Genomic DNA, 10,940 nt, shown 5'->3' on the forward strand with positions numbered 1-10,940 from the left:
ATTCCCCCCCAACTCCTACAGAATATTGTTCTTTCACTCTCATTTTGAATATATACATGCAAGCCATTTTAACTTCATTAAATAAAAGTACTTCTGTGAGGAAAAAAAAAAACAAAACACATAATCTGGGACTATTTATCTTTCTGCTCTCCTGCATGAAATACACAGAAGAAGCAGGTCTTACAGACCATGGCCTATAACCTTGTGTAGAAATTGATTTCTTCCATGAAGGAAAAGGATAAGGTGAATCTAGCTGATGGGAAGAAATTCTTCATTCAAAGTGTCTGGCACAACTGCTCTGATATATGAATGAATCCTCTCTACAATACAGCTTTTGGTATTGCACCTCTACTGATGGGCTTATCTTATCATCATCAACAATACAACTACAAAGACACTGAACTATTCGGGACACAAAGCAGAAGACATATGAATTTCCCATGAGGAAATGCAGTGAAACTGAGATTAAAACTAGAATTTTTGGACCTCTGTTACTAGGCAGAAACTATTCTTACAGGAGGAAAGAGCTTTACAATTCTTTGGGACTCAAAGCATTTGAAATATTTTTTCTAGATTTGCTAACATATGCAAAAAGAAGAATCTGTTTTTCAGCTTCCACACTTGACACATTCTAATTATTTCCAGAAATTGCATTGACTTTCCCTATTAAAAGAAATATACTTTCACAAGCATTTTTTTTTAAAAGCATGGAACGTGTTGTGGTCATTATAAGATACTTAATTACCCTTTAATTTATTGATTACCTTTTAATGAACTAGTTCTTCAACTGAACCTATTACCTTCCAACAGAAACCATTTCAACTAATTACCCATTATTCCTGAAGCGAAGGTTTGAAGTTCCTCTGGTGGAATAGCAAACTTTAATTACGTATCATTGTCTTATGATTTGTCTGTACTCCCAAAATACTGCCACTGAAGCCCTGTTAATTAATCAAAGGTACCACAGATACATTACACCCAAAGATGGGATCTAACAACCACATGCCTGAAGCACCAAACTAGGATCAGGAAGATGCCACATTCCTGATGATTCTCTTCCAGCCCCTTCCCCCACCCACATAAAACTGAATGGGGAAATCTATTTACTTATTTTTACTAGTAATTAGCCTGCTGCAACAGAATTTCAAATCAGCAGACAGAGAGCCAGGAAAAGGGCTTTCCTCTTAATCATCAGATTCTTCTCACATGCTGGGGGAGATCTGGGAGAAGCGCCGTACCCCACTTCCACAGGCAATGAAGTGTGTGCATTCAGGTTCCCAATTTTCAGTTCAGAAGCCCTTAATTAAGCCAAATTGTTTCCACCCGGTGTTGCTGCGCTCCTCAAAGCTGCCTTTCACAGCCACATAATCCACCTCACAAAAAAGGATCCCATTCTGCTCCACTGCCAATACCACAGATGGAATAACTTGGCTTTAGAGTTTTCACATGCTGAGACCAGATATTAAATAGAAGAAATACGGAATGGCTCAACACTCAGATTACATTCCCGCTTCTCACATCATCCTTCCCATAAATCTAAAACACGGGAGCTCAGGAGGGATAAAGACACCACACTACTGAACAAAGGCATGTAAACCCTGGGAAGCTCCTCTGCAGTTGCACACAGCATTAGCTGAATGGGAGTAACCAATTAAAAACAATTGAGAAAATCAAGACATAGAAAAGAACAGCCTGATTCTGAAAGGGCTTTAAGATTCTTCAGCACAAATTCAGTAGAGGACCTTCACTAATTTTTTAATAAATAATAAGTTGTAATGATTCATTCTTGAAAGACACCTGCTAGTCCTGCAAACACAAGAACAACCTTGACTTGACTGGCTCTCAGGAAATTTGTCTATCTGAAGAAAAAGCCATGGATAACTATTTCAAGATGACACTCTCAGAATTAGTACCAACAATTCTTTCAAGTCACAAGAAAGGCAACAGCACTGAATATCTTAGCATTCCTCATATTATTCAAAGATTTCTCTGCCTTTCTTTCCAAACCTCCCCTGGGCAGCACACCATTTTAAAGCCAGTCCCATGTATGGACACACATGTACAGACACAGTCAACCATGTGCCTGATAAGCACCAGTGGGCTCTGCAAAGAACCAGAGTACAAAGGAGCTTGGTACCTCAAGGCAGTACAGCTTGGCTCCGTTTTAAATCAAGCACAGACTGTTAGGATAAAATATTAACAATGGTAGTACTTGCTATTACCCCAGCTCTGAATTTATTCTATAGTTTTGGTGCATTCAGGAAAACAGTGACTTTATATAATCCTAAAGATTGGGGATTTCAGACCAAAATTCAGAAGTCACATGGTCTAGCAGATAACCCTTTGGATCTGTTAAATCTGCAATAGCTTCGAGTATGAAAAACATAATTAAATATAAAACATCACTAAATGTAAGACTATAGGCAGTTTTTACAACCAGCCAGTATAATTATAATCCCTGTTCACCTTGTACGTAAATTCAGTTTTGGAAACAGGATCCATCTGTCACAACTGAGTAAAAAATGTAAATACATGGAAAAACCTCAGTATTTTCAAATCTGACCAGACTTGCAACATAACCCTACTTTTTTACTCCAGTCTCTTGGGAAAGAGTTTGATGTGATTCTTGGCCTTGGGAAGGCAAACTTAGATTTTCAAATCAAGTGTTCTGCTTTAAATAATTGAATAATCAAAACTAATAAAACAATAGTATTTTTTCCAAATTAAAACATGCAAAAGAGAAGAAACCTTTGGGGAGTTTGTAAAGTGAAAGGAGACATAACAGCATCATTAGTTTAAATAAAGAAAAAAAAATTGTTCTAAAAAAAGTTGCTCAGGCTCTTTACAAGGGTCAGTGCAGTATGTCCCACTGCATTAGTCCTCAAAAGAAACTAATTTCAGTTTTCCTTCACATTAACTGCTTCATTTCTCTGAAGGGATCTAAACTGCAGTTTAGTCCAATTATATCTAATTTGGTGAGCAGTGCTCTTAATTCCATTGAGAATAGTTGTGAAGCTTAGACAAATACAACAGAGTTTAGAGAGATGGGTGAAAACAAAGTTTAAAAAGACAAAAATTAACAGTATTAGGAATCTCTCTGTTCATCTTTACGCATTTATCTACAAGTAATGAGACATTACATTTGGCAGGTTTACCAACATTTATCAGTTTTTTGTGGCACACATTCATTACACTCTTTTGATTATTAATTTATGAATGTGTTGTCTCATGAACATGGGAGAAACCAAGGGGAACTGGTTATCCAGTTCACTGATCTTTCAGCTTCTTCATTCCCAAAACAAAGGGCCATTAGCAAAGCAACACTCCAGTTTCTGTCCCGCCACTACTGTACATCCTGCATACATTTTTTTAATATTTGCCTCACATTCACCACAAAGATGGAAGCAAAGGGCAGACACCCAGCTAACGAGACTAAAACGCACAGGGCTTGTTGCCCACATCACTCTAACCAAGAGCAGCTTCTGCTCCATCGTGCATCCAGCAGCAGGCCCAACTGTTAGATCCCATAAAACGCACACAAAATTGAAAATGGATAAATTAACAGACAAATTGCATGAGATGTGGATGGACTGCAGGTCCCAGATCTCACTGTACATTAGTGGATGCTTCCTTCAGGCACCATTCCTGAGGGGTTCACAGCACCCAGCCTCTTCCCCCACCAGCTATGACCATCATTCCCAACATTCCTTGTACCAGACCCAAATCATTCCAGGGATTCCTCACACCAGGCCCAAACGTACCAGAGTTAATTTTGCTTCATTCTGTTAATCCTGCTACACTGATTCTACATTAGATTACTAAAATAGCCAGATCCAGCTGTCTGAACAACTGAGCAAACTAACATAATGGTCCCTAATATTTTTCCTGAAGTTTGATTTTGAAACTGTGGGAAAGACTGTTGCTGTGCTCAGGGGGTCTGCCTTTAGCACATACTGCTTCATTAAAAAGAACTTCAAACACCAACACTTGGGAAAAGAAAAAAATTGGATCATTCCAACTCTTTGTTCACAGCAGTTTGTCTTGTTTTGCATTAGCTAAACATTAGAGGCTTGTGGGATACTGCAAGTTCCAGGTGAAGAAAACACAAGGCCCCTCCTCTGTAAGGCACATAACAGCACACTTAACTTCATTACCTTATTTCTGCCTCCTGCAGACAGAGCCAAGAACTTGCTCCTCACCTTTCAGCTCCTCATTTACCCTATTCTCCCCCAATTCTCAGCTTGATTTCACTGTGACACCTCCTTATGGATGGCTACCCTCGAAATCCAAATGGATAAAACAAAACAGTCAAAACACCAAAAAGTTTCTACACCCAATTCATCCCTGTGATCTCTTTTTGCAACCTGTGAAAGAAACACCACTCCCAGTCTGCTATTCTGAAGCCTGATGCCAATGGAGCTCCTTCCCAGGTCTCCTACCTTTCAGCTCTTTCAGACAGCACCTCATGGAAGCATTGCACAGGTACAGCTCAGCCAGGCTCTAAGCACCAGTCAGAACAAGGGCTGAGCACGCAGCACTTTCCTCTCCTCTCAGCAACCACACCCAGGCTTGCATTTCCAACCTGGAGCACTTTCAAAGTCCCGACGATCCTCTTTGCATCTCTTTAGCCTCCACCACATCAAACACAAGCTAATTGCCTCGGCTTTCAAAGTGCCCGGCCACTCCCTCCACCACCTCCCTCTTATCTCCTCTACCAGGGGGCTATTTCACGCTTTTGGTGCCGCTACGACACCAATTTCCATTGTGCATTTTTTCAATGACACATTTTTATTCTTTCACCCCAGCCACTCCACAGGCATGGTCAGCCCTCCAAACCTTACCACTGAATTGTACCAGTCTCTTCCTCCCCAGATGGAAAAGAAGTATCTAATGGGAATCAGACCCTGCTGAACCAGGGGAACTCTGCAGCCTGAGACCAAATGTGTCAAACTGGGCTCTCAGAGACACAGTCTAGGGACTTTCCTCGTATAAGCTTCGTTTCACCACTGCTAACGTAGTATTTTCAGGCTGACTCAGCTCCCTCACCAGAACGCAGTTGTTTAAGCAGCAGATGTAAGTCTGCCCCAGCTGTTATTTGTCAGGCACTCGGACAATAAGACACTCTGACATCTCAGCTGGTAAGCCCTTTAGAAGAGACAGTTCCAAATATTTACTGTCTAGCCCACACTTGCTCTCATTACAACACAGGTAGCATAATCAAGTTACTACTTAGAAATGGGAGCCACCACGAAAACACTGCGTGAATGACTTGCTGCTCAAGCGGGGGCCCTTGAATGCCAGCAATCCACCACACCACATCTTCAAGCCATCAATCCCCATGAAAATATTATCTCTGACAAACCAAGCAAAAATAGCTTATTAGCATGCCCGTATTTTTCCAGATTCTCTCTCTGGAAGTTTCCCTACTCTGTTTCAGGTAGCTGCTCCAACAGAGCTTGGCTCTTTCCACAAGGCCATGGAAAAAAACCTGTATTAAAGCTGGCACCTCAAACTTCTAAATAAAATAGAAGTGGCACATGTGTGATTGTCACTGTTAGTTGCAACGCTGGTAGGACGACACTGCTATCCTGGTTTGAAGTCACCTTCCGTCTCATGGGAGGGCACCATGCTGGCATTTTTTTCCATCTCTCCAATGCTTAGCATCAAAATTGGAAGTTGGGTGAGAGCCACATCACTGCTATGAACAGAGAAGGTGCTCACAAAATGGAGATGCCCAAACCAATCCAGTCACATGCTGCCACCAACACAAGTGTGACCCAGCTTCTTGTCCAACTCCGGACACAAGATCCTGCCTGCTCCCCTGTACCTGCAGTTTCTGCTGAGTCCCAGAGGCTAACACATCTCACTCAGTCAGTAGAGAATGACTTTGCCAAAGAACTGGAACAGTTTTCCAGGGACTTAGCTCCTTGAATGAGCTCACACCGTGCCAGATGCAATAAAGGAGAAGATGCAGGTGCGCTGGGGAGGAGACAGGAGCACATGAACCACCTCACCAGACATCGCCATGGCTTTTGTCAGTTCAGGACATCAAAGTTTCATTTGGCCTTCTTCAAGACCAGAAAGATCTTGTTCCTACTTCTAGCACTAGTAAATCTAATAAATCCTCTTCAGGCGAAGCTTCAGGCCTCCATGCTGTTCAGGACACTCTGCCCCTGAGGTTTCAATGAGTTTTCACCAGCTCACTGCTACCAACAGGAGAAGTTTTTTTCATTTCCCCTCCTGCCCTGCTGCAAATGCTTGCCTAGTCCTGGTTCTCGGTCTCACCTCTCCAATGTAGGAGTCGAACTCACAAGCAGATCAGGAAAATGGTCCAGCAAGAATAAATTTCAGTTTCCTGAAGGGTTAGTGAGTTTAATCTGCTTACAGAAAGGCAAGGTTAGGACACAACACAGCCAAGTGAGACTGTGTCATCTAAAGCAAAACAAAGAACAACAGGGGAGGAAGAAAAGGAGGGGGAAAAAAAGCATTGCTGCTACAACAGCAAGGAGGTAACTCCATCACAAAAAATCAGCCTTCTGTAGAACCATACCCTGCCTCTTGGTTTCAGCAGGACCTCAGGTGTCAATTCACAGATCTGATTAATTCAGTTCAGGCAGCTGAATGGATTAGTACCACCAGGATCTCCCACACCTGCCTGCAGAGGTGGCTTCCCACAGTGGTGGCTATGCAAGATAAGGAGCAGCTCCTCCACTGAGCAGGAGTTTAAGTCTTGTCTGCTACAGTAAAGACATCTGCCCATTTCAAGTCCTACTACTGTGGCAAGCTGGAAACTTTGGAGCTGCTTTATGAGGAACTTTTGAGAAGATGGGTCAACAGCTGAGGTACTCACCACAGGAGCCCACATTTAACCCACCGTGCTCACAAGCCAGGGCCCAAAGCTCTGCAGACCAAGTGCTTTCCAAGGTCCCTAGGCTGTAGAAGTGAGCAACACTGAAACATACACCCTCCCTTTTTTTAACCTGGACATCAAAAACGGGTACCTGGCCAAAGAGTCACACGTGAGTAACAAAACAGCTTAATGACTATAAATTTTTTCCTTTCTAGAAGAAAAGGCGAAAAGATTTATCATCTTGTAAAAAATGCAACTACATCATGAAAGAAATTTTAATTAAATATTTCAAGGATTTCACATCACAAAAGAAAGCACAACTTCTCTGGGATTTTATATCCTGTACAAGACTAGTTGCTTAGATGGTTTATTTGTAATTGCCTTGCCAAGGCTCACTCAAGATGGATTCCACTGAAGTAATTTTCCAAAGTTTTTTCTTCTAAAAAGGTTGTAATAAGCATTTTAATTTGGAAAATGCAAGATAGAAGACCACCCTCCAAAAGATTCCCTATCTTCCACAAATATATTAGCTGTCTGACAGATTTCTCCAGGGGCATTGCAAGACCTGGTAATTTTCAAATTCAAAGAGCTGGAAGGAATAATGATGAAAAACTGTGTCACAAATCTGCATAGAGTTACTTTACTTTAGTAAGACAGACTAAATGAGACACAAAAAAAGTATGACTAAACTTCATTAAAACTGATTTTTTATGCAATGTAATGGAAGGCAAAACCAGCTGTTTTATGAGAACAGCAATAATACAACTTCTTATAGCAGCGAAATGGTAAAAGAACCTCCGGAATTTTAAACAGTTCTGCTTGAATAATCAGGCAAAAATCTACTAGAAGACATTTTTCCTAAAGCTCAGAAGACATAAAACACAGTATTAATAATAATCTGCACTTGAGAACAGTATTACTGTGATTTCCTTTTTTTAGAAGGCCTTAGTTCCCATAACTGGATAAACATGGCTATGAATATTATGTCCCTTCTTCAAAGTCGCATTATCTTAAATTTTAAACAACCACAATAGCCAAATGCTTGCCTGATATAAATTCCCGCTTTTCTAAACATCAGCATCTGAATTCTAAAACTGCCCGACAAAACTGCTAAATACTTTGTGAACCAACATCAACCCCCAATGCTTATTTAGTTTAAAAAAAATAAAATATATCTTAATTAATTTAAAGTTCATTCGCAATGTGGTTTTCAAATCTGTCAAAACACGCCCAAGGAGGTCTAGTGGCAGCCAGGAACTATGGGAAATTCAACTTGAAAGTTAAATCTGAACCACAAGGTCAAAGAAACAAAGTCATAACCGGTTCTCAAGCTCTAATACACCCACGCACCAGTCACAGAAACTTCGGAGTCTCTCTGCTCTGAGCACCCAAACTCCGAAGAGCCCAAAGAAGGGGATCTCGGCAGAACGTGGCATTATTTCTCCCCTCACTAACTCCCGAAAGCCACGCTATGTAAACACACAGATGCACATAACCTCCCTTTCAGTCCCAAAATCCCCTAAACGCGCCTATTCCAGAGGGATAAATGGCTTCATTCATAATCTATTTTTAAACACCAGACATGCTTTAAAAGAATTTCTTTCAATTCTTCAACGTCTTATTTTAAATCACACATACCTAGAGCTCCTTCTCTCCCCACGGGCTGGGAGTTTGCCCCTATGCGGTGCGACAGCGGGCCGCACCACAGGCATGGCTCCAGCCCTCGCCGCCGACACCGCCGCCCCTTTCCCGGGCGGCTGGCGAGGGGCGGCGGCTCAGGTGAGCCGAGCCGCGGGGTGCGGACGGGGCGGGAGAGGGGGCACAGCGCGGCTGGCGCCCAGCCGAAGGCACTGCCGAGCCGCGCCCCGACGCGCCTCCCACCTGCTCCCTCGGGAGGGGAGAGGATGGAGCGGGGGGGGCTGCGGAGAGCCGCGGCGATCCGGCCGCAGGACCGCAGTCAGGAGGCTCCTTGGCGCAGACCTCGCCGCGGGTGGGTGCGGCTCCTCTCGCCCCGGCCGCGCACAAAAGCGGCGGCGCCTCCGCAGCCGCCCTCGCCCCCCGCCCCGCCGCTGCTGCCGCCGGCGGGAGTTTTATGACTGCGGCGCCGGCCGTGGCGCAGTCCCGGCCCCGCCGCGCCCCGGCTCCGCGCCCGTTCCGGGGGGCGCCCAGCGCTGCGGCAGGTGGCCGCAGCCGCGGCGGGAAAGTTTCCCCGGCCCGGGGGTGCGGCGGGAGCCGCCGCCTCGCGTCCCTCCCGCCGCCCCTGCCTTACCTTGGCGGGCTCCTCCGGTGGCTGGGGCTCCGCCGCGTCTTCTGCGGGCAGCGGCTCCGGGGGAGTGCTGGGGGGCTCGGTGGCGGCCCCGGCCCCGTCCTGCGGGGCGGCCGGCTCGGCGGAGCTGCTGGCGCCCATGGCGCTGCCCCGTGGCCGTACGGAGCCGCGGGCGGGGGCTGGCGGTGGGCGGCGGCGGCGGCACAGCCGAGAATGAAGGAGCCCGGCTCTCCGCAAACTCCTTTAGGGCGCGAGAGGGGGAAATTTAAAAAAAAAAAAAAGGGGGGAAAGGGAATGGAAAAAAAAAAAAAGCGCGAGCGAGAGCAGCGAGGAAAATCACCTCCTCCCCTGGTCCCCCCGCCCGCCTGCCTCTTGCTCCATCACATGAGCACATCCCCGGACACGCCTTGCAGCATCAAACCGGGCTGATAAGGAGCGGCCAAGGGGGGCAGCGCCCTGCCCGCCGCCGCTGCCGCCTCTCCCCGCCCCTCCCGGGCACCGCCGGGGCGGGGGCGCCGCCCGGCCCCCGGCCCTCCGCGGCGGCACCGCGGCGCTGACTCAGCTCCTCGGGCCCCTCGCCGCTCCCCCGGGGCCGGGACGAGCGACGAGCGCCCACCCGCCGGCACCCTCACGGGCTCCGGGCCAGGGACCGCATCCCCCGCCCGGCCACGCTGCCCTCGCCCCCCGCGGGGCTCCTGCCGCCTCCTGCCCCGGGCGCTCGGCTCCGCGGCCAGCAGCCCTCAGCGCCGGCTCCGCACCTCGGCCATGCTGGGCCTGCCTGAGGGAAGGACGTCCAGCTTTCAGCTGATGCAGAAATGTAAGGTCCCATGTCTTAGGCAACTTTGAAGAAACAAAAAGATCAAGCCGCCTTTTTGTTTTTTGGACTTCTTTTTGTTGGTGGGTGGGGTGTTTTCTGTGGTGTTTTTGGTTTTTCTTTTTTTTAAATTGTCATGCAGGGTAGATTCCCAGTTATTAATTCATAGCAGATCCTGGCACAAGCAAGGAAAGCCAAGGAGAGGGTAGTTTCTCTCCTAGCCCAGAATACACAAAGCATCTTTCCCATGCCACAAATACAGGACCAGCATGTATGTAGGCACGCTCTTACCTGCTACTTTCAAAGGTATCAGCAGTGAAATAGAGCGCAAACTAAATTAAACTAACCACAATGTGCCCAATGGGTAGCAAACAGATCCATTAACTGTTCTTCACCATAACTATATTTTTTTTTTCTAAACATATGCATGTACCTATGCTATACAGAGTTCATGGTTAAATCAGGAATGGTCTGAAGAATTTATAGTACAGACACGATTTCTTTTAGAACATTTAAACCTCACCCTCTAAAGCACTATTTTATTTTAAAAAAATTCTGAAAAAATTCCATTCTACAAAGGGCCTAATCTTCACATGCAGGTCAGTTTTTTCCCTAAAAAAATCAACACACATCAAGTCAATGACTGAAAAAGCATTTTTATCATCTCCCTTAGCTAACTCAAGAAGCTATTGGAATTGTTTGTGTTCAGCAGACCAAAACTGGTGTTGTGGATCACAGAGTTGGGATAAATATCTCCCCCTTTCTGCTTAGTCATCATTTTCAGAAGAGAGATGAGATACAGGTCTGAGCTTTAAGTAGTGCCTGAGTCCCCGTGGTGGAACTTACCCATATCCACCCAGTACTTCTGGATCACCTACCAGCCAGCACTCACGACAGGGAGCAAGGAGCCTGTTCCCAGCTTTTCCTGGCTGTCATCCTTTCTCCACCGTGTCTCTGGTGGAGAAAGTGCTGATACCACCTCCATTCCCCACCAAATCTGCCTTTCTCCC

The 10,940-nt window shown here is 45.7% G+C and overlaps 1 protein-coding gene across 2 annotated transcripts in view; it reads right to left on the reverse strand.

The window, feature by feature from the left end:
* AKAP12 (A-kinase anchoring protein 12) overlaps positions 1-9,506 on the reverse strand; it is a 30,421-nt gene extending 20,915 nt beyond the window's left edge. The window contains exons 1-2 of one of the 2 annotated variants that reach the window (XM_059467336.1): positions 9,457-9,506; positions 9,120-9,357 (exon numbers count right to left, since the gene is read on the reverse strand). In XM_059467336.1, coding sequence (XP_059323319.1) covers positions 9,120-9,357; positions 9,457-9,497 — 279 coding nt within the window. In that variant the 5' untranslated portion in view covers positions 9,498-9,506. Of the gene's footprint in view, positions 1-8,488; positions 8,667-9,119; positions 9,358-9,456 lie in introns of those variants that run through there. The other variant, XM_059467339.1, reaches the window with a different exon arrangement.
* Between the last annotated feature and the right edge of the window lie 1,434 nt (positions 9,507-10,940).

This window comes from Ammospiza nelsoni, chromosome 3, assembly GCF_027579445.1.
Source record: "Ammospiza nelsoni isolate bAmmNel1 chromosome 3, bAmmNel1.pri, whole genome shotgun sequence".
NCBI classification, from domain to species: Eukaryota; Metazoa; Chordata; class Aves; order Passeriformes; family Passerellidae; genus Ammospiza; species Ammospiza nelsoni.